The sequence below is a fragment of the Panthera uncia genome, chromosome B1 (assembly GCF_023721935.1).
Source record: "Panthera uncia isolate 11264 chromosome B1, Puncia_PCG_1.0, whole genome shotgun sequence".
Taxonomy (NCBI): Eukaryota; Metazoa; Chordata; class Mammalia; order Carnivora; family Felidae; genus Panthera; species Panthera uncia.
In genome coordinates, this window is record NC_064811.1 from 184,171,353 (window position 1) to 184,198,756 (window position 27,404).

Sequence of the window (27,404 nt, forward strand, 5' to 3'; positions counted from 1 at the left end):
GGCTGTAACGAAGTGGCATATTTCAAATATGCATGCTGTGCTGCCTTGTAGATTCGGGGCATTAACTAGCACACCAGCCGTCAACAGAAAGGAATGTTCTACCCCGTGCAGTATAAAAGAATTTAAATAGGGGATCTCACCTGTTACCAGCCTCAGCAGAAAAATGACGAGTGGAACACATCCACCTTTGCCTCCAAAGCACAGCAGAAACCCTCAGAGGTTGTCTCCCTAAAAGGTGCGATTATAGGTTTTAACCTACTCGCGTCGACTTCAGTGTTCCATTTTAATATCTCTTACAGCAAAACGCAAGTCATGCTCTAGCAAGGCAATAAAACTCAAAAATTTCTTCTTGGAAGAACCAAATGAGAAATAATTCGAAGAGGGGTAGGGGTAGGCCGAATTCTAAAATGTCCCCCAAGATTTCCCAGTCTAATCCCGGGGACCGAATGTAGGAGGAGACGCCCTGTCTGTCCTCGATGACGTTGCCTTACGTGACAGAAACGATTTTGCAGGTGTAATTAGGATCGCTAAAAAGTTGATTTGGGGCTAATCAAAACAGAGATGATGCGGGGGCCTAATCCCATCACGTAGGCTCTTTAAAAGCAGAGCTTGCTTCTGTGGTTAGCCTAAGGAGAAGGCAGACACCAAGGGCGAGAGGGACTTCGTTGGCTTTGACACCGATGGGGCCTGCGGCAAGGACCCCAGAGTGGCCTCTACTACTTCCAACAAATGTGTAATGACCTTGATGGAGCCCACACCTTGGTTTGGGTCTTGTGAGACACGAAAAAGGGAACCCAGCTAAGCCCACCTACTGACCCACAGAACACAGAAGGATAAATTAGGGTTGTTTTAAACTGCTAAGATCGCAGTCATTTGTCACATGGCAAAAGGACGCTAATATAGGTCTATTTATCTGAAGTGAAAGTGGCTTGGAGAGAGGGGGGTTTGCAGCGGGACACTCTGGGGAGAGGGGAATGGAGGAGAGTCCCTAGTGGAGCACAGGGTGCTGGATGGGAGGCTGGGCTGGAGACAGGGTGGTGATCTGCCCTGGGAGCTTTCAGAGAACCTGGGTTTTGTTTTGTTTTTTTAATTTTTTTTAGTGTTTGCTTATTTTTAAGAGAGAGAGAGAGAGAGAGAGACAGAGGACAAGCAGGGGGAGAGCAAGAGAGACAGAGACAGAATCTGAAGCAGGCTCCAGGCTCTGAGCTGTCAGCACAGAGCCCCGACGCAGGGCTGGAATTCGCGGAACCCGAGATCATAAACCCAGCCAAAGTCAGATGCTTAACTGAGCCACCCAGAAGTACCCCCCTCCACACTTTTTTTTTTTTTTTTTTAAGAGAAAAGCCTTGAATTTCTCATGAAGCTGTTGTGGGGCCAGGAGAAGGGCCGACCAGGAAAGAGGCAGATGAACAAAAGCTACATTGTGCAGCTCAGTAAGAATCTCAGTTCACTGAGAGCTGAGAAAGGTCTTGGGAGGTGCACCTTGGACGCCTGAGAGATTTCTGCGGTCCGCATCGCTGTGGCATTAAGTGTCCCTGAGAAGGGCCTGACTTTAGGCTCTGTCCTTCCCGGTGCACTTCTGTGAGATAGTGTTTTACACATGTAATACCATTATTATAAACACATACGTAAGTAAAAGATATAGGAACAGAATAAATTACAAAATAAATAATTTAACAGAACTGCCGTGACTGCCCTTGTGGTGAGGCTTCAGCTGGAAGGGGAGAGTAATCTGCTCTTTGTAAGGGATCCGGAAGAGGAAAGGGGGCAGTAGCAAACAGGAGAGGCCATCCTTCAGCATCTCATTTAAAAAGAGATCTTCTATCCGTCCTGGGTCTTTACTATGCTTCTTTTTCTCCATAGCACCTACCACTAGGTGACATCATGCTACCCATTTGCTCATTTTTATGTTGTGTTTCTGCGGCACACCAGCTCCCACCTTGCTGTTAGGCTTGGGTCTCTAGCTCCGGAGCCCTGAGGAGTTCTTGGCAGACAATTATTGAATTGTCTCAATTCAGAGAGTGAAGTGGTGAATAAATAAGAAATTAAATGTTTTTAAAAGAAGGAAGGAAAGAAGGAAGGGAGGGAGGGAAGGTGGGAGAGAGAGGAAAGAAGGGAGGGAAAGAAAGAAGGGGGGAGGGAGGAAGGGTAAGGAAGGGGAAAGGAGGCGAAAGGTGGGGAGGGGAGGCGACGGGAGGGGAGGGGAGGGAGGAAGGAAGGGAGGAAGGGAGAAAGAGAAAGAGAGAGAGGAAGGAAGGAGGGAAAAGAAAGAGAGGGGGCAGGAAGGGAAGAGAAGGAAAGAAAAAAGAAAGAAAAAGAAAAAAGAAAGAAAAGAGAGAAAGAAAAAAACAATTGAGGACAGGGTGGTCCTTTTTACCCACAGTTGTGGACCATCTAAGTCACGTACGAGAGTCACTGTCACTCTTGTAAGCAAAGTTGAGCTGCTGGTCACTGATAACACTGACAATTATTGGACTAAGAGGCAGACTGGCTCTAACTCTGTGAACGGCCCCTGTGGGGACCAGGTGTCCTCTTGAGGCTCCATCCAATTGCTCAGGAGGAGACACTGCCACCCTCGGCTTTCATCAACAACTTTGTTTCTGGTGGTAACGGATCAACAGTAGATACAACGTCGAGCGTCACCAACGGAGTAACAATTAATTATGAAGGCACAGGAGGCCGTGAACCCAGAAGCACGGTCACAGGCTTGCGGAGCTGTGGCCACATGAAAACAATTAGTTGTGCCTGAGCGGATTCAAAGTTTTAATTTTTTTTTATGTTTATTTAGTTTTGAGACAGAGAGAGACAGAGCATGAGCGGAGGAGGATAGAGAGAGAGAGAGGGAGACACAGAATCTGAGTGGGCTCCAGACTCCGAGCTGTCAGCACAGAGCCCGACACGGGGCTCGAACTCACGAGCTGTGAGATCATGACCTGAGCCGAAGTCAGACGCCCAACCGACTGAGCCACCCAGGCGCCCCGAAAAGTTTTAATTCACTCCATGTCCATAAGAATAAAACTTCAGACCTGAGCAAAAAAAGAGACCGAGAGTACAAATAGGATCAAAGAGTTAGGCCTGCATGCTGGGAGAAGATTCCTGTGCCAGCACACCCTTTACTATTCAACTCAAACATAGAGATTTAAATGATATACAGTATTTAAAAATAAAACATTCTAGAAATAAGATAAATAATGTCTAAATACAGTAATGATTTTTCTTTTGAGGAAAAGGCTGTCCTATGTTTTTTGTATAGGAGTTTGAGCATCTCCTCGATTTCCAAGAGACCTACATTGACTAATACCAGGAAAGATAGGAAGGAGTTCACGCCCACTGTCCACTACAACAACAAGAAAATGCTGGGTAAGAGGAGACAGTAAGTGACGGGAAGGAAAAAGAAAGTGCCAAGGAGTTATCTCCTAGGAGCACGAGAGCAGGAGTAGGGACAGCTACAGGCTGGGAGTTAATTGAGAGACTGAATTCAGTGCAAAAGGCCCAAAGAAATAACCCATTTGGCGAATTTCTGGACAAGAAGCACAGGAGAGAATACACAGTCCTTTCGTAGTAATCACGGGTGAGAGATTTATCCCTGGAATTTGGAATACAGCTAGCCAGAAGGAAAATGGGAGTGAATCTGGTTTAATGAAAGCAAGAAAAAAAAAAGACAAATTAGCCTGGGCAATACATCAGGATGGGGCTAAGAAACTAGACCCTTGTGTTAGGCTAATCCCAATTTGTTCTAAGATAAAGCAGGGGCCTTTTAATTTTCCTACCATCTAGAAACGATGGGAACTCTGCATTTCCTCAAACGCTATTGCATTTTTCACTTCGTACACATACAAATATCAAATCACTGTTATGCACCTGCAACTAATATAATGTCGATTAAATCTTAATTTTTAAAAATCCTATCACATTTCAATGACTAGCAGACATATGTTATCGGCTGAGGTTATCCAGCCTGGAGGAGAAGTAGTGAACAGCACAAAGGAAAGAGGATGAGGACAGAAGATCACGTCCGAAGAATAGAGCACCTTTCTCCTTCCTGCAGCTGAGCTCACAAACACTAACTGGCTTTGGGTTAGAAATGAAAGAGGATCAACCTAAACAAAATGGCAATACCCTGGCGCCTGGGCTCCAGCGTGCAGGTGTACAATTGAACAGTGCACAGGGCGGGCGTGTAGCTGAACTTGCCCATCCCCGGGAATGTTGGACTCAGAGCCTCCAGGATTCTCTCCGTTTCTTTTCTGTGCATCTTCTCTCCCCTGCACCTTCTTCCCAGAGCTTCAACTGCCAACTGATCCCCAGGCTCACAACCTGAAACTTCCATCGATTCCCAAGGGGAGAATCTGAGCGGACCCTGCTTGGGTCAGTCCACTTAAGACGGTGAGATTGCCTGAGAACATGGCGTCATCAACGAGAACTGTGTATTTACAGCGTGTATATATGTTGGGGAAGCAAAAAGGCGAGAAACAGAAGAAAATTGGGGGAGGTATTGATCATGGGACAGTTTCAAAGATAAGGGGGTACTGTTCCTAAAAAAAGGAGGGAGGTTTCTAGGCAGACTCAAAAATTTGTCATGTTCCTACCAGCACCTCTTTAGATGCTGGAAAGCAAAACGTTTTGATCTTCTAGATACAGTGTGTGTGTGCGTGTGTGTGTGTGTGCGTGTGCGTGTGTGTGTGTGCGCGCGCGTGCCGCACAGGCAGCACCTCTTTCGTTGTAAGATAGGTCGTTTGGTCCAGAAACTGACATTCTTTTGTTGTCTGTGACAATGAACACAGCATCAATCAGTTCACTAGCCCGTCACCTGGAGAGGTTTCCAGCCTGCAATGCTGGGTTCCAATGATGCTTGTGGTTTTGCTGATTCCCAGGCCCCTCTAGGAGATTTCACTTGCTGCTATCAGCCGAGCAAACTGTGCTGGGATCTCTACTTCGTGTCCAGTTAATTCTTCAGACTCAGGAAGACTCAGCATCAGTCTCTGACGGGGCACAAGGAACATTTTGTTGGAACGTCTGCGTAGCAGTGATGATACCAGTTCAAAAGTGCTATTTCCTTTATTACTCATTACGAATCAGTCACCCGCTAATGTGTCCTTTAAAGCTATCTATATTCCAAGATGACATCAATTCTCAGAATAAAATATAGCACCCATGATTAAAATGTAATTTATTTTTCTTGAGATACCTCTTTCAAGCAGCAGTTAGACAAGTAATAGGGTCATAGATACTTGATTATTCTCTTATTAAAAAAAAAAATCAGCATCTGCATTTTGATACCATAGACCATTCTCCCTCTAACACGGTTACGAGAGTTTCCAACTAAAACACAAATAACAAATTATTCTGGAGCTACATGAAGATCTCAGGCCAAAAGGTAACATTAAGCAATGTTTTACTTTAATTTCACATCCAGGGCAGGGCCACTGAAAGAGAGAGAGAGAGAGAGAGAGAGAAGAGAAGAGAAGAGAAGAGTAAGGAAAGGAAGAGAAAAAGAGAAAGAAGCAAGTTTTCAATCTAAATGCATAAAATTGAGAAATAATACTAATTTCCATGAATAAAACTTTGATTATCCATAGTCATCTGGAAATAAGATTTTCTACATATATCCACTTTCTAGCTAACAAAGTTAAGCATATGCTATGAACCTTTTTCAACTGTATCATATACTTCCTTGACTTTTTCTCATCAACTAAGCCACTGGGTTGTCCGCACTGGGGTGCCCTGGGATAGTAAAGTGGGTAGAGCTGCTGACCCTGGCCTAAATGACTCAGCCTGAAGCGCTTGCAAATGGCTTTGGTTTGTAATCTCTCCCTGGGACAGCCATCGAAGAAGAGAAATTCCATCCTCTTACTCTGTTGCTTCTATCTGCTATTGCCTTGGGAAAACTGAAGCAACAATGATACTATGTTCATTAAAAGTCACTTTGTAAAGGCACTGACTGAGGGGATACAGGTATTGCCTATGGAATTAGAACTCAGAGAATGTCAGTTATCAGCTTGGTAGGTATGTTCCGGAGGACTGAATTTACTGGAAGTCTAACCCTAAACTAAGTGAGATATTCCTGAGTTACTAAATACAGATGGGTGGCTTCTCTTTTCCTTTAATGATGGAAGAGCTCTAGAAGAAATATCCCAAAATCGGAGGCAGAAAAAGCTGTGTTCTAGGGACACATCTAGCGACAGACCTGAGTTCCATCAAATAAGGGCATAACACAGTGCAGTCTATCACGGTGGGAATGGAGAGATGCACAGACCTCCATTTCCAGCCCTGTCACCCACCAGCGGCGTGACTCTGGGCAGAAACTTACCTTCTCATTGATTTCAGACGCTTCGAATAAAAGGGAGTATAACTAGTTAAGTTCTAAGGTGCTCCCAGCCCCAAAAGCCATTACTCAAACCTCTGAGGCACTGTGGGGGATTGGAAATTACCGAGAGGCATCTTTCCCAACTGTGTATGATATATAAGGCTAGTTGTGATGCTATGGATAATGAAGTCACGGCTATCGGCACCTGGTCGAAAGGGAAACAGGAACAGAACTTATGAGTCAACTTAAAAAATTATCAAGTCCAGGCAATATATCTGAAAAGTGCCATAATAATTCTTCTTCTCATATTTGATGTCACTCATATAATTTTAAAACTTGAGCTTCTTAGGTCTAAGTACTTAATTACCCACGCTTTTCAAATTAAATACATATGTGTACATGCATATACGTGTTCCCCAGTCAGTAAGAATACCTTTAAAAAATTCTGGAATCTCAATTAAATTATATTCTTTCGGTGTGCCAATTGAATTGAATTGGCCTGTGGATCCCTCTGCTGAGAAACCTATCATATGTTTACTTGGGTGTCGTCACTGGTTAACTCTACTTTGGGGATCGAGACCAGGGCTAAGACCTATGGTCGTGATACAAATATAAAAACTCTTTGGGGAGCTTGATCCCAACAGAAGTGGGGACAAGAAAAAAAAAAAATAGGTCTAGGGACTCAGAGTATTGAACCCAGATCTAGAAATCGTAAATCCAGTTCCTTTCAAGAAAGACCGTTCACGTGACAAGGGCACAGCCCAGGACTATGGTTAGGACGCATCTCCGTTTCTCCTCGTCAGCTTGATCCAGATGCCATTCGTTGGACGAAGAATCAGCTCTCCCGCCAGACCAAGTTCTTCTCTTTTCTGGTTGGATTCTACCCAAAAGTGTCTCAGGATGCAGGAGAGAACGACCTTTTCTTCCATTGTGGCAAATTTTTGACCTTCAAGTTAATGAAAATGGCATTACTTTAAATATGCATAGATCTCAAAGGTGAGAAATCACCGGTCCTATTAGAGGAAGCAAGCAATTTTATATTTTCACAATAAGGAGAAGCAGAGTTACTTGAGGTGCTGGTTAAAAATGAAGATTCTTAAGCCCCCTTCCCCGCCCCTACCCAGTGCAGCCCAATAGCTGGGGTGGGGCAGGTATCTGTATTTTAGCAGCAATCCCAGATGAATTCTAGGGTCATTGAAGCATGAGAACCACTACTGTAGATGGCTTATTGGGCCTTTAATTTAATTTACTACAGAGTCACCAAATAGGCTTCAGATTCATCCATTTAAATCTGACCTCATTTTACTAACACCTGCATTTACATCCTCATAAAATGCTAGAGATCCTAAAGCCAAAGTGTGTATGATGCATGGTGATGTGCATCCATCCTGTTTAAGTACTTCAGCTGGCCATATGGTAAACATTCTTTGCTTCTGTTTTGCCAAATGCGATTCTCAAAAGCAACAGACATAGATATTAGGTTAAATAAAACTGCTACAAGTACATTTTCTACCATATAAAATACATTCAACATGGACCCCAAATCTATAGTATTTTAAAACTCTACCATGAAACTGATTGTGCTGTATGTTATGAACTGAATTCTGTCCCGGTAAATTTATATGTTGAAGCCCTACCCCACCCTGTACCTCAGAATGTGACTGTGTTTGCAGATAGAGTATTTACAGAGCCTAATTAACTTAAAATGAGGTCATATGGATGGACCCTACTCCAATCTGACTGTTTTCATACAAAGAAGAGATCAGGATACAACACACACAGGAAAGACCGGGAAGATACGGGAGAAGACGACCATCTATAAGCCAAGGTTTAGAATGATCTCTGAAGAAACCAACCTTGTTGATATCTCAATTTCAGACTTGCAGCCTCCAGAATATGAGAAAATGAGTATCTGTTGTTGAAGCCACCCAGATGGGAGTACTTTGTTATGGTGGCCCTAGCAAACTACTCTACTTTACGACAATCTTTTTCGAGACAATAATGTAGAGTGAAGTGGAAGAAAAAAGAAACCAATTTTTAAGAGACCGTAGCCTAGGAGACATGACATCTCAAAGAAATTATTGTGAGGGGGCGCCTGGGTGGCTCAGTCGGTTGAGCGTCCGACTTCAGCTCGGGTCACGATCTCGCAGTTTGTGGGTTCGAGCCCCATGTTGGACTCTGTGCTGACACCTCAGAGCCTGGAGCCTGCTTCGGGTTCTGGGTCTCCCTCTCTGCCCCTCCCCCACTTGCGTGTGTGTTCTCTCTCTCAAAAATAAATAAACGTTAAAAATTTTAAAAAAGAAAAAGAAAGTATTGTGAGAAACCCACTACCACGTGGGCTGGAAAGATCAAACCAATTCTGATGGATACAAACCTATACAGTTTCTGGGTCCAGCAGAGAAAGGCACATATGCGAATGGGTGGCGTCCTTGCAAATTCTCGGGAAAGAACCGTTCCGGCTGGAATTCCTCAGGATTTGGGAAGTATCTTGGATCTCTATGCAGTGCATAGGGAACTATGATTGCTTGAGCGCCTTTCACAATTTTGTAACCCGCTGTCAAGAAGTAGGCAATATGCCATAAGAATGGAGCAAGACAGATGTTAAAAAAAAATCCATCTTCCCTATTATTCTAATCATAGAGTTCTTACCAACTTCACAATCTTCAGTAAGATTGCGGGCAAATAAGGGGACAGAAGGAAAAAGGCGGAGGCTCTCCTTAATGACACATTCCAGGTATCTAAGTTTCTTCAGGTCTTCTACGGTAGCAGGACGATCAGACTTCCCTGATCAAAGTAAATACACGAGATGACCATGAAAGAACCATATGGGCTTGGGGAACGGGACATCAACAAGGAATTAATCCAAGCACCGGATGTTAAATACCTACAGCCAAAGTAGGATTTCTCATATTATACATAATCAAAATAAAATTAGACAATGTGTTAAGTGAAAGAAACAAGACACAAAAGGCCACGTACCGCATGATTGAATTTATAGGAAGGGCTCAGAACAGGTATATCTACAGAGACAGAGAGGCTGACAGAGACAGGGGCTGGAGGAAGAGGGAATGGGATGTGGCCGATTAATGGTACAGGGTTTCCTTTTGGGGTGCTGAACATGCTTTGGAATTAGAGTAAAAGTGGTGCAACACTGTGAATGTACGAACTCATATACTTTAAAATGGTTAATTTTGAGTTCTCAGAGCTTCCAGATGTGCATCTTCTCTTGAGCCAGATTCTTGGACTTTCCCCACAACATGGCCCCTAATCGCCTTTTGTTCCTGTGTCAAACAAAGAAACTAAGATGGTCTTGCCTTCCGGCCAGAAGAGACATCAACCCCCCTGGACTTACCAAAGGAAGAATGAGAATAGCAAGGAGCAGCTGTAATGAAATCAGTACAGATGGACTTAAGGAACAAGCCAGTGGAGAGATTTTGAAAGTAGAACAGAAATATAACAAACGCCACTGAGCATGTTTTCAAAGGAAGTTGGAAATGATTGCCAAGATCCCAAATTCTGGGGTAACAACAGTTGGGGTAACAGCCATCCACAGATCTGTATTCCTTGGAGAGGAAGACAAAGAGGCATTGCATTATCTGACCAGAGTTGAAGTGACAGATTTGGAAGATATTAAATCAGGTTATGGAACAGATGTTCACTTTGATAAAAACCCTTCTTTCAAAAACAAAGTTCTTTCCAAAGAATTTCATCTAGATGACAGCGTGATCCATCTTCAAAATCTACTGAAATCAAATGGGAATCAGAAAGGATTTGATAAAACATTCAAGTCAAATGCAAAATAAAGCCATAGGAAGAGGGAGCATGAGGAACCAGGGAGCTTCTTTCTCTGGCTTACTGGCCATCTTGATGGAGGTACAGATGAGTTAGGAAGGGACATCTAAGATGATGTTTGGTAAAACCCATCATGATACTACTTGGTTCCTGCCATGGATGATGGAGAAGGGGGTGGGGGTGGTGGGGGTGGGGGTGGGGGTGGTGGTGGTGGAGGACGAGGAGAACACACTAATGAAGAATAGAATGAGGATGATGGATTTCAATCTCCTGTCTTAATTTTCTCCAGCCCCCTTGTCCTCAGCCATGCTGTTCTTGAAGTCTCTTTCTCCTCCTTTACACAACGATTCTCAACTTATTGGGATGGGGGGCGGGGGGCAATACCTTGAGCATAATACAGTGGGAAGAGAAACTCTACCATTTTCTGTTCTTAATTCATTCTTACCTTTTCTGTCTCAACCAAAACTTCATATAAACAACACATGGGGAAAAAAGAAAAACCTTCAGCTATCTTAGCTCTGCTGGAAGCTGGTGGGTGCCCGGTCCCCACGTGGGAGTGCCTAGAATTCTAGCTCTTTTCCTCCTTTTCCTCAGTACTGGGCTCAGAGATTACTTTGTGTCTCTACGTGATTATGGACACAGTTAGCATTTACCAAAATGTATCTGGTTACTTTCTCTTGGTTTTTATTTAAAAAAAAAATGCATTTCTAGATCAGGGAAGGGTGGGTTTCAGATGTTTGGGTCGGGGAAGTGGGCATCTTGACAACATGGCTTCTCCTTCAGCCATGTTTAATTGTGATGTTTAATGGAAATCTTTATAGTTTAACATGACACTTTAGAAATAAAATTCTCTCCTAGTGCCTTGAGCCCTACCGCTCCATGGGAGACTCGGCGAGCCTGTAAGACCGTATTTGGGATTGACATTCTCTATTGTAATTTTGTTCCTGTTTATTTTTAAATTTTCTTTTTGTTTCACTGGAGGGAAAAGATGATGCTTGACTTTAAACATGAACAGGGCACAAGTGGCTTTGTTACAATAAAACTAAATACACACAGATAAATGGTTAATTTTATGTGTAACAAGAGGAATTTATACCTGCAACTCAATACCCAAAGATGAGTTGCTCATGAAATTTTAGAACTAATACTGGGGATAAAAGAAAAAGTGAGGGACAATCAGTAGAAAACATGAGAAGCGGCAAAATAAGGCATCTACTAATAATGATGCTTTAATCACATGAGATCAACAGCAAAAAGTACAACAGCAACGAGCTGGACATCGTAGAGGTTACGAAATGTGAACATGTTCTACACTTGATCTTAGCCAAAAGGCCGAGAAGCGATGTGAACATGTTCTAAAAACACTTGTGAGCTTCTGAAAGGCCAAGTTTACTCACCACAGGCAATATGAGAGAATCGAAATCAATCCAGAAAAAAATAAATAAAATGACGATAGAAACAGAGCCAAAAAGTTAAGATTGCCTCCATTCTACAAAATAAAGTCTTCCTTCTTGAGATGTCTAGGCCTCACACAATCCGAACTCAAAACTACTTGTCCAACCTCATCTCTCAATACATTGTACCACATGTGTTAAATTCTAGCTGCCCCTCAGGATTCACTACTGTCCTCCAAACTTTTCCATTTCTGTGCCATTGTCCATCTGGTTCTCCTCTTTCTAGAATGTCTTCCCTCTCCTGCTTTTTCCTTCCCCACTTCTCTTCTCTCTGAAGAGACACCATTTTGTTGGCCGGTTGACCCAATCTTTCATTTTCTCCTTCCAGCTATGGGAGCCACGTGATGTGTGATTCAACAAAGGATAAAGTTGATGGCACAATGCATAGCCTCTGTGTGGTCGGCTGGTAATGGCTCCTATATATGTCAGGTGCTAATCCCTGGAACCTGTAAATATTACCTTATTTGGGGAAAAGGTACCTTTACAGATTTGATTCAGTTAATGATATAAAAACGGGGAGATTATTCTGGATTATTCACCTGGGCTCCGAATGCCATCACAAATGTCTTTATAGGAGAGGATGAGAGAGATACAAAGACACACAGACACAGACAGACACACACAGACACACACACACACACACACACACACACACACACAGAGTGAAGAGAAGGGGGTGTGAAAATAGAAGCTGAGATTTGAGTGATGTGGCCATAAACCAAGGGAGAGGCTGGTGGCCACCAGAAGTGGGAAGGAACAGATTCTCTCCTAGAGCTTCCAGGAGGAGTACAACCCCACCGACACATTGACTTCGGCTCAGCAATACTGATCTTGGATTTCTGGTGTTCAGAAATGTGAAAAAAATAAATTTCTGTTGTTTTAAGCCACCCAGCTTGTAGAGTGTATTACAGAAGGCACAGGAAACTAATACATCCTTCATCCCCTCCTCCCCTTCCTCTTCATCTTGAAGATACACACGAGACCTCGAACAACAATCAAGGGCACAAAAGCCAAGATGGTGAAGAACAGAGAGAAAAAAAGAGCAAGACTGAGACTCTGTGACATCCCTATTGACCTCAGCCTAGGACTCCTCACCTGTTGATTGCTGGTTGTGTAATAGAAATAATGGCCTCAGAACTGGAGAGTGTGATGCTAAGTGAAATAAGTCCTACAGAGAAAGACAGATACCGTATGTTTTCACTCTTATGTGGATCCTGAGAAACTTAACAGAAGTCCATGGGGAGGGGAAGAAAAAAAAAAAGGTTAGAGAGGGAGGGAGCAAAGCATAAGAGACTCTTATAAACTGAGAACAAACTGAGGGTTGATGGGGGGTGGGGGGGAGGGGGATGGGTATTGAGGAGGGCTCCTTTTGGGACGAGCACTGGGTGTTGTATGGAAACCAATTTGACAATAAATTTCATATTTAAAAAAATAATAATAATAAATTAAAAAAAAAAAAAAAAGGATGGCCTCTCCGCTTCACCCAACTTCCCTCTCATTTGTGGCCAGACGCAATCCTATGGGAAACAGCTCTCCCGGATTCCCTCTCACTAACATCACCTGCTCCCCACTGCTCCCAAATATCACCTTCTTCTTATCACTCAAGTGCACAGCCAGGACTCCATACTTTATGGACAATAGCTGGTTCATCTAGTAAGCAGTGAGGTCCTTGGAGACAGTAGCATGTATCTATGCACCCCCAGTGTCTAGCCTAGGGCAGTCACACGCCAGGTGGTTGGCCAATGCCTGTAAGTGAACAGGGGAGGCCTTGCAAAGGAGACAGTACTGGAAGGGATCCCATAAGGGAGGCTTCCTGCTTATTACACTGTCTTTACAACAGGTCCTACAGCACATCCTGAATGAGCATGAATGGCGTCTGTTTCGGCGGACGTGGGACCCACAGAGCAGCTAATGTTGGGGCCAAACATACCAAACACTTCCTCCAGTTCACTGTCCACGTGTTTCTGGACTTCTGGGTAAGAACCCAATAGATATAAGGACCAGTTTATTGCTGCTGCAGTCGTGTCATGGCCCTACAAAGGTGAGAAGAAACAATGGCTTAAAGAGCAGAGCTATATCGAGAAGATCGGACAGGATGACTCCATTTTGAATTGGATCTGACAGTTGCAATCTGACTCCAGAACATAACAAATTAATCCCATACAGCATCTCACCTTGGTGACAAACAAACATATAAAACAATCCCTTCCTGCGTAGACGGACGCTTGACCATGACATGGAGCTGTCTACTTGGTAAGAAGTGGCTCAGCTGTGCTGATAAGGGGGCGGGCGTTCCAAGGAACGGGGTAGGCCAGACAGTTTTGAAGTGGGGGGTGGGGGGGAGGAAGTCTGGTTTTTCTGAGCCAACTTGCCAGAACTGTACTTCTCCATTTCCCCTATTTGCAAGGTAGGCTCTACCCATTGAGTATGGGTATGTACCCAGGGAGTACATATGCAGTTCTGAGTAATTCTCCAGGGCAAGAAGTTGATTAACAGCTTCATTTAATTTTGCCAAGTTCTAGGCAAAACACTAAGCACTAACTAGGTGCAGAAACTAATGTGATTGTTCTTCCCCAGAGCTTCATGAAATACTTGCTACTATAATTCACATTTTAGAGATCAAATACCGAGACAGAGCTTCCCATTTTGTTTTATCTGCTACCCAGAGCGAAACTATTTGATGCAAAGGAGAAAAAAAAATGTAGAATTTCAGACTGTTAAAACTGGAAGAAAGAGATCATCAGGCTGGTTGTCTTCACGAAGGTGAGAGGGATGTTTGCATGCCCTACACACGTATGTATGTGTACGTGTAGGTGCATGCATGACAATGCATGTGTGTGCACTTGTATGCATGTGTGTGCACTTGTATGCATGTACGTGTGTGTGCGCACGTGTGTGCATACAGGGTGGAGATGTGAGAAGGTCTCTCCACCTCAACATCAAATAATAATAGCCAAGATCTACGGTATGCTTCCTGGGCACAATTGTTGGTACACTTGAAAACATCATTCATCTAATCCGTGAGGCTCGTGCTTGAACAATGAGGACACTGAGGCCCAGAAAGTCTCGATGAGGTGCCCAAGGTTACACCTCTAGGACAGCTTATGGCGGGGGATCTGGCCCCAGAACCTACGTGCTTAACACCTCTCCACTTTTTAGCTCCGTGGGTGTCCATTTTCCACATAAAATTTCTTTCCGGTAAAGCGCTCTGCTTAAAAAAAGAAGTTTAAATATCACTGTCCTAGCCCATCTCTCTGTTGTACACATAGGAAAGCGATGGCAGAGATCGGGGAAGATTGGAAGCATCTCACAGGGCCAGTGAGCACAGAGCCGGGCGGAGAGCTCAAGCCTACAGATGCTTAACGCGACCCGCTTTCAGCTACAGGACACAGACCGACCTCCCTCGGGACGAAAGGACAGATGTGCTCTAGCATTGCATCTAGACGGGCCCGGGGGGTGCAGCTAACACACCCGTGAGCATGTGCTGAGCCATCGGAAATGGTGGATGCCTTTTGCTCACCTCGGCTTCCAACATATTACCACGCGGTGCTTAAAAAAAACCATTTCTTTATCTCTATCTGGCAATCCACATATGTTGAGAGACTCACCCCTTGTGATATTTAATACAGTTACAATTCTCTTTGTCAAAAACTGCATCTTTTATTATTACTATTATTACTGGAAGACCGGAGATCTTTTTTTTTTTTAGAATCTCAAACTGGTTAAATTGTCCATGGGGCGGCTCTTGTTCTCTTTCTAAGGTAGGGCAGCTCAGGGCAGTAGCTAAGGACTCATTGGTAGAGGCAGGAAGCAAACGGGCTTCTTTCAAAGGATGTAGTGAAGAAACAGACTAGTGGGTTTCACAGACTAAAAAGAACATAGCAATTGTTGGCCGCTCTTCTTCTTGGAAAAGTCTGACAGACCTTAGATTTTCTTGAGGGGAAAAAGAAATGTGTCTATGCCGTACCCACCATGACTCAAAGATTTTTCTGAACACAGAAGTTGACCTGATACTTAATCAGGTTCTTAAATTGTGTAAATTTTAATGCTAATCTGATGACCCTTCCTTAGCTCTATGAAGCTATTTAAAAATTTCACTACACTTTAAAAAAATAATGTTGTAGATTCTAAAAAAATAGCTGGAATTTATTTAATGATACCTGAAAATAACATGATGATATACAATACCTCAAACATGAAAGTGTCCACTTCTTCTCGAACCTCTTCGTGACTTAGCTTGTTCCCTTCATCATCAGTCACATTTAAAAGCAAGTCAAGAAAAGCCCTGCGTTTATTCTTGGAGGGGGAAGAGTCCTTGTCACCACTTCTATGTTCTTCGTCTCTCTTCAGTTCCTTGGCCCGTTCAGAGATGACCTGTGATTTAAACCATCATATGCTTTGATTTGGAATTCGTTATAATCTAACAATACACTCTCCTGTGCAAATATCCTAGCTTCTTTAACTTATTTTTTCTAAACCTTTCCTATCCTCAATCACCACTTAGGCTCTTGTAAAAATATAGTCAAGCTGCCTGTTAACATTTTATGGCATTCTTTGATAAGACTTGTAAACATGAATTTCATTGTCGGACAGCTTCAGAACTTTCAAGTGCCGTTTTTACAGACTTTCCAGTGGGGTGTAACGGTCTACTAGATGGTACCCTAGAGTTCTCCTACAGCCTGGTTGATTGCCCTATATGCATCGTTAACACAGACTGGCAACCTATATCCAAAACAACATCATGATCGCTTTGTAATTTTTGAATTGGAAATAGGAACATCCAGTTAATTTTAATCTTTTCTAAGTTAAAATGATACTAGAAAGGCCCTTTGCCTTTGAAAACTACTGTCTAATACGAACATCTTCCAGAAGACCCTCATAATACTTGTCTCTATGTTCTTTTAACATAGCACCTTGTTTGTTAATAAATATTCATAGCTCATACCTCATTTTGCCATTTTAATAAACTCCCTTACTAAACTAACCTACTTTAGAGTAGGGAACATACGTGTCTTATTATTATATCTCTAACACTTGGCAAAGTTTTAGCACTTAGCAACTGCTTAATTAATATTTACTAAAGCGTGCCTGGGTAGCTCAGTCAGTTAAGCATCCGACTTCAGCTCAGGTCACGATCTCACACTCTGTGAGTTCGAGCCCCGCGTCGGGCTCCGTGCTGACAGCTCGGAACCTGGAGCCGGCTTCGGATTCTGTGTCTCCCTCTCTCTCTCTGCCCCTCCCCTGTTCATGTTCTGTCTCTCTCTGTCTCAAAAATAAATAAAAACATTAAAAAATTACTAAATACATTGAAATGTAATCAGGTTGCCTACTTTTTTCCATTATTCAATTCAAATTTTATGAGACTCAGGCTTCATGGTCCTACACTGAGGATATTAACAAAAGCACAAAAATCTTGGACTTAAAAAAGTCCTATGGGGCGCCTGGGTGGCTCATTCGGTTACGGATCTGACTTTGCCTCAGGTCATGGTCTCACGGCTCATGGGTTCGAGCCCCGCATCAGGCTCTGTGCTGAGTGCTCAGAGCCTGGAGCCTGCTTCAGATTCTGTGACTCCCTCTCTCTCGTGCTCTGTTTGTATCTCTCTCAAAACTAAATAAACATTAAAACAAAATTTTTTTAAGTCCTAGAAATGGATAGTAGCAATGGTTGCATAGCAATTTCAATGTACTTAAAGCCCCCCAAATTGGACATTGAAAACGGCTATAAGGGCAAATTTTTATATTATATCACACTAAAAAAAATGAACTGAGGACTTACCTTATTGGTAAAATTATGTAGGATCTTCAGGTTCCTTTTGTGTTCCCATCCTTCTTTATACATAAGAAACAAAAAGTCAAGCCAGAGCCACGGCATCCTCATTCTTCGAGATATCAAATCACTCATCCTGTAAATGGGATAAAAATACAGTAGCCGATACACCGGAAGTGTCTCTTTCCTCGGCACCTATTCAATGCCTGCTCTTAACGAGGGAAATATACGGGAATGAGGAGGACTTATCCGAAAGGCTACTAACAGCCCTGTGCTTCATGCTCAACAATGGATGCACGGGCTTTTACACGTCCAGTGAAGCTTAACATTTTAATGGTTTCATTAGCAGAAGGAAGAATTTGTTATAACACATCTGGACTAGATGGGCACCTGAGGCCTGCTTCTCCTTCTCCAGAAAGAGTTCCTGACCTCCCAAGGCCGCTGTGGCTCTGGGATCACCCACTGGGATGAAATCTGCCAGTTTTTAATATGCACTTATTCGCTTAATCACGCCTCCGGAGTGACAGAAAAGCAACTGGTCGTCCCCTTCTGCAGAGAAGTGCTCGCCGAATACCCATGTGTCACACAGCTGTCCCGAGTGCCTCCCTTGTCATGTCCAGCAAGATAGCAGCCAGACCTCTGCGTGATCTCCTCCTTCGAGACGGGCTTAGACACCGATTCTTTAGAGAGGCTCTTGCCGACCACTCACCCGTAGGACGTAGCCCTCTTTCCCTCTCTAATGTCAACTTGATCGTTTCTTTCTAAGCAATTATTAGAGTTTATGTTTACATTCATCTGTTTCACTGTGTGTGTCCCTGCTTTCTTCCTATTTGTGTGAGGCGATACAACTAGTCAGGACTAGTGCTGTGGATGGCAGGTTATAGACGCTCAGTACGCATTCATTAAAATAAGGTGAAATGAGCAGTGAACTTCAAGATAGGATGTGTCAGATCAAATCCTGGCCCTGACTCTTAATAGCTGAATAACTGCCAGCCAGTTTCAAGGTAAAAATTGATGATTTCCATGAAAAAATAATACATACTCAGCAGAAAACACGGGAAAGGAGAATGAACAGCCACAAAAACAAAACACAGAAAAAGAGACGCACGCACGCAAACAGTAATAACCGTAACTGATATTTTGGTATAGTGCCTTCCAGTGTTTTCTTCCTATAAATCATGTTTTTCAAATGTTTACTCATTTATTTTGAGAGAGGGAGAGAGCAAATGGGGGAGGGGCAGAGAGAGAGGGAGAGAGAGAGAATCCCGAGCAGGCTCTGCTCTGTCAGTGCAGAGCCTGATGCAGGGCTCGAACTCACAAACCGTGAGATCATGACCTGAGCGGAAATCAAGAGTCAGACGCTTAACTGACTGAGCCACCCAGGTGCCCCTCCTTCTATAAATAATTCTTTTTTTTTTAATTTTTTTTTAACGTTTATTTATTTTTGAGACAGAGAGAGACAGAGCATGAATGGGGGAGGGTCAGAGAGAGAGGGAGACACAGAATCGGAAGCAGGCTCCAGGCTCCGAGCTGTCAGCACAGAGCCCGACGCGGGGCTCGAACTCACGGACCGCGAGATCATGACCTGAGCCGAAGTCGGACACTTAACTGACCAAGCCACCCAGGCGCCCCTATAAATAATTCTTTATACCTGGTGGTTATTATACCAAAAATCTGGTTTTGCCTATATCACTTAGTGTCATAATGTAATCCCTCAACATATTATAAAATAATCGTTTTAACTTATGGCATCATCTGGGTGTGTTATCATTTACAAAACCGTTCCTCTACTGCTCAAATACATGCTTAAACGACTGGGTTAATTTCAGTATAAAGTTTCATTTTGAAACAATGAAAAAGACACTCACAAATTATCAGCAATCCTTTTCAAAGCCCTAATCAAGAACCATTTTAAAGACAATCCAAAGGACTTCATTTACCTATAAATTGCACGGACGTACTCGGAATCATCATTACTTTGAGCACCAACGTTCTTCCCCATGGCTGTTTCTGTAAAATAGAGGCACGAAGCAACCATTCAATTCCATCACCTATCCTGCGTTCATTTTCCAGGGACCACCCCTTAAAAAGAAGACGTAGGTCCTGCTCAGCTCTTATAGGTTTTGAAATTGTTCTCTCCCCCTTTTCTCTTGTACCTTCTATTCCCTGTTCCTGCTGCTGCTGCTTCCTTCCCTCTGACCTTCCTGGCATGTTGGCTTTGTGACAATCCTGCCCAAAGCCTTAGCAGGGGCTGCTGCTTCTCAGGCGGCTGAGCAACGGGACCATCCTGAACAATCCAGGAGCCTTTCCAATCCCCTCCTTGGCCTTCCCAATGGAATGTTAGTTTCTGTGTGGGCCAGTCTACACTACACCGTACCTTTAGAAACAAATCACTGAGACTTACCACAAATTATATCTAAGGCACAAAGAGTGATGTAAAAAAAGCAGTTAAAGGCTTCTTGGTTAACATGTTTTTCAAGCTTATTAACCAATACATTTGCTTGTTCATTCATGACATCTAAGAAATCTTCCAGAATTGTAAAATGGAAAGTGGGTGTTAACAATTTTCTCCTAGATCGCCACTTGTTTCCAGTACTAGAAATAACAATACATGGTTACAAATAAAAGAGAAACAGAGTGTAAATTTAGCCAGTTCAACAAAATTCTCCCGAAACAGCTTAATCTATAGGTTCTCACGTGCTTTGGTCAGAATGACAAAGACTCATATATAGTCACAGAATGTGGGCATTTTAGATCTTTTTCTAAATTGGGTCGTATTTAAAGGAGCCCTCATAAAACTTGACAAATGGAAGAATTTGTCTCAATTTCTGAGTTTCCAAGTTAGAATATTTTGTCTCCCCTCGATTACTACCTTAGTCCTCAGATGATCCTGATGGTCTGTGCTTCTCCTTTGATCTCTATTCTCTTTAGATTCTTCACAGACCCACAAGGGTCCCGCCTCTCTCTTGGTGGGTCCTCTCCCAGAGGATGGAGTCCTATTTTTGGACACCAGCTCCAGGACTGAGGTTTTTGTGCTCCCTATACTTGGCTGGGGTTGACTGCCCTTTTCACTGGATTTTCAAGATTTGCCTGTTCCAAATGCTCCTTTCCTTTACTCCATTCACACACCAGGACCTGATTCTTCTCAGGACACTGGTCATCACCATTGCTGAGTACCATGGCTACAGGTTACCATACACGCTGGACTCCTGTCCGTCAGAGCCCAGTGTCCTCCAGTCCTTTCCTTCCGGCTTCTCCCCAGCTTCCTGGTAGCACGGTCTCGGGATGGGAAGATTACTTTGTGCCAATTCCCGACATCACAAGTTACCAATAGAAGTAACTGATTCTATGAGACGGCTTTACAAAGTGACAACGACATACCTGGTAAGGAGTCCCAGGCCAAGCCATGGTTCTAGGAACTTGTACACACAGGATTTGTCAATTTGACTCGAACTACTTAAAATTACCTTGGAAAGAGGGGAAAAAAAATGAGAGATATATAGATATCAAAATAGTTTCAATGATAAGAGTACAGGACCACCTTTTAAAAAAATTTAGCATCTTATCTTTTTTTTTCTTGATGTGTATTTATTTTTGAGAAAGAGAGAAAGCGTGAATACTTTCTCTCTCTCTCTCACACACACACACACACACACACACACACACACACACACACACAGAGAAAAGCAGGGGAGAGGCAGAAAGAGAGGGAGACAGAGGACCTGAAGTGGGCTCTGTGCTGACAGCAGAGAGCCTGATTCGGGACTCGAACCCATGAAGCATGAGATCATGAACCGAGCCGAAGCCAAATCCTTCACCGAGCCATCCAGGTGCCCAGAACACTACTTTTTAAAGTAACGTCTCGTAACTATTTCTCTGCGATTCATTTTTATTCCTGTGCCTCTAAAAAAGTCAAATAGAGTGTTGAACATACAAGTGTCATTTGGTCTTGGGGACCAAATGGAGTTGAGAGAAAGGAAAATGTCCAAGAGGATACCCTGGCTCCTACCATGAACTAGGAACCAAGAGGAGTCATTGACTGTGGGTAGGGGGACGGGGGAGAGGAGCTAGGTGAATCCAAGGACGACCATGTCTAGGAAGATAAAAGTCACAAGTTCATTTGTGGGCACGTTGACTTGGAGACATTCAAGTTGCTATGGTCTGAAAGCAGGTAGGTGAGATGCTCAGGATAGGACTTGAACTAGAAGTGCATATTTGAGTGTCCCCAGCATGTAGGCAACACTGAAGGCCTTGAGTATGATTAGACCCCCCGGAATCCAAGTGAGGTAGAAAGGATGAGCATTTAGGTCTGAGCACAAAGTGCTGCCCGGGCTCCTTGTTCCAGTCCTGCATTCTGGATAGATCTCCACCCACACATACCAAGCCTGCTCACACCAAGTCAGCCATGGCCGAAATCCTATGCCTGTCTCCTCATTATCTACTCGGAACCAGGCTGCTACAGTGCGGTACAAGAGGAAGCACACATTTTCACGGCAATATCTAAGAAAGACATATCCCAGTGCCATCGCCTAGGAAATTCTGTTTTTAATTTTGTTCCATGCAAAGAAACCCTGCTTACCCCATTTTTACTCCCTGACCCAAATCCTTTGCTCATCAAACCACAAGATAGTCTCCCCAGAGTCATAATGATAAGTAAAACGTATTCTTTGGGAGTACACTCCCAATTTCAATAGCATGGATTAATGGTATCTGCCCTATCAATATCAGATGAGCATTCTTTTTTAAGAAAATTAACTTGGAGTAATACATTTGTAATGGATAGGAGACTCAGAGCATCTTGAGAGAAACACTCATACTTTATTAGTCTTATATTTTGAGACTGAGAAAACAATGTCTGGCAGGTAACATGTGCTCACCTTGTGGAATAACCTATTTGTGGCTCTATAAAACTGCATCCTTGTGTAGACTTTTCAAAAAAGGAGAATGTGTTAGACCTGATATCAGATGGGCACAGACATCTAGAGGCTACTGCCCACCCCCCATATTTACACTATATCTGGAAAGCATTAAATGGCACCCACATAGCCAAAAATATTTAGTGAAATGCTCAATATACTAAATTCAGTGGCTCAGTAGGTTGAGCTCACTCAGTAGGTTGCGCTCAGTAGGCTGAGCATCCGACTTCGGTTCAGGTCATGAGCACATGGTTCGTGAGTTCAAGCCCCGCGTCGGGCTCTGTGCTGATGGCTCAGAGCCTGGAGCCTGCTTCGGATTCTGTGTCTCCTTCTTTCTCTGCTCCTCCCCCACTTGTGCTCTGTCTCTCAAAAATAAATAAATGTTCAAAAAAAGTTTTTTTAATGTAATAACATTTTTGCTATCTTTATTTGGATGAGACCCGCACACCATCGAATATACAGTGGAAAAGTGATCCTATTTCCCACACACTCACCTCCACGTTTTCTGCATTATAAATGGCCAAGAGTGGTACTGGTCCAAGCCAGAGTTTCAGCAGTGGAAAATGCCGATATTCTTCTGTGTAACAAATCAGCTGCTGAAAAAATTCTGGGAGGAGAGATTTAATTTTAAGTGAGTTTCTTATTGTGCCTTTTGGGTTGTTTACTTTGGGCAAGTCATTTAATATTTGCCAAGTCTCTCACATCTTCGAGGTCCACCACACTGTTCCTGTTAAAGGCTATAATGACTGAATTGTGAGGGTAATTTAATTATGAGTAAGATAATGTACAAGAAACGTGTACCTCCAAAGGACCCAATCCCTACTCTCACGGAGCTGCTAACTATGGGAGATGGTCACTTCTGTAATACCAGACAAAACAAAATGGTTGCTAAGATAGAAGTTTAGGTCTGAGGAGTTACTGGTCCTCATGGACAGGTCTGAAAAAAAAAAAATTCATCAAGGAGATGGTATTCGAGCATTAAAACATGAGTTGTATTTTTATAGGCAGAAAAGGGGAAGTAGGAGTCGAGAGAGAATGTAAACCAAGCAGCAGAAACAGCAGAGCAGAAGCATGAAACTCTGAAAATTCCCTGTAGGTGCAGCCACAACATTAGATGGGGTGATAGCATTGGGAGGGGAGATTGGAGTACTGGAGGGTTTGATTTGCTTTTACACACTCATTGGCGGTTTCTGATGAGGATTGGCAAGACTGGAATCGTATTTTAGGACAGTAACACCAGTGTGTGTGAGATCTGTGAATCACCTGGGTATATTGGGGCCACAGGAAGCCGCTGGGCGTGGGGAAAAGGCTGGAGTTCAGTGCAGCCAGGGTTAGGGGCATTGGCTGCGCTTTCTGGCTGGCGTTTGCATCAGGTTTGGGGAAATGGTGACCATCAATCCCAACTCCAGCATCAAAGTAGTGTGGAAAACTCGGGAGTCAACACTTTCCATGTTGAAATCCACGAAGCCCTGTCTGGGGAATGCAGCGTGGCCTCAGGAGAGATCAAGCCATTACAAAATTCTCAGTGAAGAAATGCCGTGTCGATGAGTGCCATCTGGGTAGAAACAAACGACAGCAGCCAGTGACCGAAGAATTGAGACACAGGGTCCAGGCCTCAGAGAAAAACCTGGCAAAGGTGAGGCATGTTTTCAGAACACAAGTCAAACAAGATGAGGTTAAGGGAGGATTTGAGTCCCAGCTGGCCAAGTGATTACATGTTAGGAAATGGACCAGAAGCCTCCTTCCACTGCTGGGAAAATCCAGCTAGGGAGGGGTGAGGAGAGGCGGGCTAGCGGGTAGGCAGATGTGGATGCAGGGCTTCTCCTGGGCAGAGGGAATGCCTGATTGACAACAGCAAGGCTAATTTCAACCTCACTGTGAGGCTACTAATACGGTACTTAAGGTACTTTGACAGAGTTGTTTCGACATGGGAATTTGGGCACCAGGGACAAATTGATATGGCATAAAAAACTATTCAACTTTTCAGCACTTTTTCAGTGTCAATAATGTGCGCAGGCTCGGCCCATCCCTGCTCTTCATCCATCATTAAGCTTCACCCAATCCCAGGCTTCACCCAATCCCAGGTCAGGTTGTGCACAGTGCAGCAGGACAGGAGCTCACGGATGTCCACTCCATATAATACTAAATACATAGTAATGACTTTGTTAAGTGTTTGCAGGTTTCAGCACATCGAAACCTAGTAATAATTATCCTCAAAGAGCTAACATCCATTATGTCCTATTCATTTACAGCAGCAAGTTATTCTATGTCTGAGCTAGAGTTAGCGTTTTTGATGCACTGCCTTTTATGCCTCACCATCGTTACATGAAAGGTACGATTACTGTCGCAATTGACGAAACTTGCCCACTATCACAGGGAGTAAATGATGGAACCTGGCTTTGTACTTAAGGCGGTAAGACACTACAGTGCTCTGTCTTGACCATTACACCATATTGCCTTCAAGTGTCGCCTGGTCTTCAATCCTTAAAATAACTGTCATACAATTAACTTACAAGTTAAGGGTAAAAACTCTAACTTAGAAAATTTTAATATTGGCTTTACACATCTTGGTACTTCTGTGTTGGGTACATTTACATTTATTTAAAAAAAAATTTTTTTTTTCAACGTTTTTAATTTATTTTTGGGACAGAGAGAGACAGAGCATGAACGGGGGAGGGGCAGAGAGAGAGGGAGACACAGAATCGGAAACAGGCTCCAGGCTCCGAGCCATCAGCCCAGAGCCTGACGCGGGGCTCGAACTCACGGACCGCGAGATCGTGGCCTGGCTGAAGTCGGACGCTTAACCGACTGCGCCACCCAGGCGCCCCGGGTACATTTACATTTATAAATGCCATATCTTCTTATTGGATTGACCCCTCTATTATCATGAATACCCTGTTGGTCTTTTATTTCAGTCATCGTTTTAAACTCTATTTTGTCTGGTGTAAGGGTAGCTTCCCAGTTTTCTTTCGGTTTCCATTTGCATGAAACATCATTTTCCATCCCTTCGCTTTCAGTCTGTGTGTGTCCTTATGTCTGAAGCGAGTCTCTTGTAAGCAGCATAAAAATGGGTCTTGTTTTCCTATCCATGCAGCCACACTGTGTGTTCTTATTGGAGGATGCGGTCTATTTACATTTCAAGAAATTATCAATACTGCCATTTTGTTCAGTGTCTTCTGGCTGTTGCTGTAGTTCTCCTCCTGCTCTTTTCCCTTTAGAGAGTTTTAAACGACTCCTCAAATGAAAACAGCTTGGTCGCAAAGCCGGACACAGAGCAAAGCTTTGCCTGATGCCAAAATCCAGTTACTTGTGGATGGATTAAAAAGTCCCTTCGTCGAAGCGAGGATATTGTCACCCTTTTCACTTAGAAAGTAACTCCAGGGAGAATTGCTTTAACTATTCCAATCAACTCACAAGTTTATTTTGAAACAGGTCTCATTCACTAGAGATTTCAATTTTCAGAATAAATTCCCAAAAGAATCCGATGAGATTTCTCAAGCATGTTATTTCTTGCGGGGAAATGGGAGCCCTATATATCGCCACAGTTACTCTGTAATGCTATAAAGTCTCAGGGTAGAAGGAGAGGTTAGCTCTGCTTTTAGTATCAACCCAGAGGAGTTCTACCAACACGGTTCTCAGACCTCTAGATGCGGTATTGGATAACTTGTACCATTAGTCACACTGATGTTTAATTGGTGAAAGGTTAACTTGGATTTCTTCTGCCAGGGAACATTTTCGATATTTTGATAAACACCCCCCCCTCCCCCAGGTCACTCCCGCCCCATGAGGCCTTATCTATTTCTGTGGGGATGCAATGACAGCATGAGGGTCAGGGGTGGGGGGAGGGGAGAGCTAGAAAAGAAATAATACTTCAAGTTTTGGAGTTAATGTTCAACTTGTAAAACTGCTATTTACAAATTAATCTGAGGCGAAACTGGACTGTGGTCCTCGGCTCATTTTAGAACCTGTCATTTGGGGCAAATCTTTTGAACCCTGGGTATCCCCATTTGCACACCCATGAAAACGGAGTGCTAAGATCGAATTCACTGTCTCTGATGGGAGACTGTAAAACCAGGTGCTTCTGAGAACTTTCTCACTCACGGTGATTTTTTTCCCCTCATCCGTGAAACCTAACAAAAACAAGAAACAAAAACAAAAAAACAAAAACAATGCACTGTTTCATAAATAAGGCTTTTAAAACCCGGTGTGTTAAGTTTGCCAGATGGCCTTGCCCTCGTATCGTAGTTTACTGTTATTACCTAACCTCCTTAAAAGAACTAAAATAAGAAGGTCAAGAAGGATAGAAAGTTGTGGTCAAATCTTGTGATGCAGGGAGGGAGGGAAGCCTCAGATGAAATCTCTAGTCCCTGATTTTCGGAGGGCAGTGGGTGGGTGGAGGATGATGGGACTGTTTTCAGGTGCATTCCCTGCTCCAGGGAAGTTTCTGCTCTTAGGCTTTAACAGCCAAGAGAGAACACAGGCGGTGTTTAGAGATAGGAACAGCTACCAAGTGGGAAAAGAAGAGAAGAGGAAGAAGGACAGCTTATACATACTGCGTTCCAGCCTATGCATAAAAAAAAAATTGTTGTGAAACAGAGGCAGGAGCAATTTTATCAGGGGTCGTAAGGGCAAACCGGATAGAACTGGGAACCCACTCTCCAGCAGGGGACAGATTCTTGTTTCTCCAAAGCGGCCCTCAAGTCGTGGTGCTCTAGGCTGATGAGAAGGGGGGCTGGCGGGGAGCAGGTGCGGACCGGCTGAGCCCGGGGCGGGTAGGGGGGAGGTTGGGGGGGGGGGGGAAGCTCCTGCACCCTGGGCCTTCCTGCTGGCGGGTCCGCGCAGGCTAGGAAGCCCACCGGCCCCCGCGTCTCTTACCTTTCCCTTCTGGCTTCATCATCAGCGCGTGTCCCACCAAGGGGTAGCAGCCGGGCAACGTGGGGAGGCCCCTCAACTGCTGCCATTGCCCCGCGCACCTCGCCACCATCTGCAGGAGGCTCAGGAGAAGAGTGGCTCCCGCCACGGAGACGGCGCCCAGCGCGCCCCAGATCAGCAGCTTCTGCCCCAGGCCCACCAGCCACAGCGCCAGCATCGCGCCGGCGGGCCGCTCCGCACTGGGACGGAGCCTGGCAGGACGGCAGGGCGAGGTGCTGGGCCAACTCCCGGAGTTCAAG

The 27,404-nt window shown here is 43.9% G+C and overlaps 1 protein-coding gene and 2 pseudogenes across 1 annotated transcript; 1 reads left to right on the forward strand and 2 right to left on the reverse strand.

Moving 5' to 3' along the window:
* Window positions 1–140: 140 nt before the first annotated feature.
* LOC125923457 (cytochrome P450 4V2) lies at window positions 141–27,404 on the reverse strand. Its single transcript, XM_049631780.1, has 12 exons — window positions 27,109–27,404; window positions 22,728–22,840; window positions 20,699–20,784; window positions 19,722–19,912; window positions 19,258–19,327; window positions 17,327–17,453; window positions 15,739–15,924; window positions 13,481–13,583; window positions 8,954–9,088; window positions 8,679–8,858; window positions 4,808–7,250; window positions 141–228 (listed from the first exon to the last, which is right to left on the reverse strand). Exons 1-11 carry the CDS (start codon window positions 27,320–27,322, stop codon window positions 7,078–7,080), a joined length of 1,578 nt encoding a protein of 525 aa, XP_049487737.1. The 5' UTR covers window positions 27,323–27,404; the 3' UTR covers window positions 141–228; window positions 4,808–7,077.
* Window positions 9,496–11,895, forward strand: LOC125923543 (protein SET-like; annotated as a pseudogene).
* Window positions 11,267–11,440, reverse strand: LOC125924194 (uncharacterized; annotated as a pseudogene).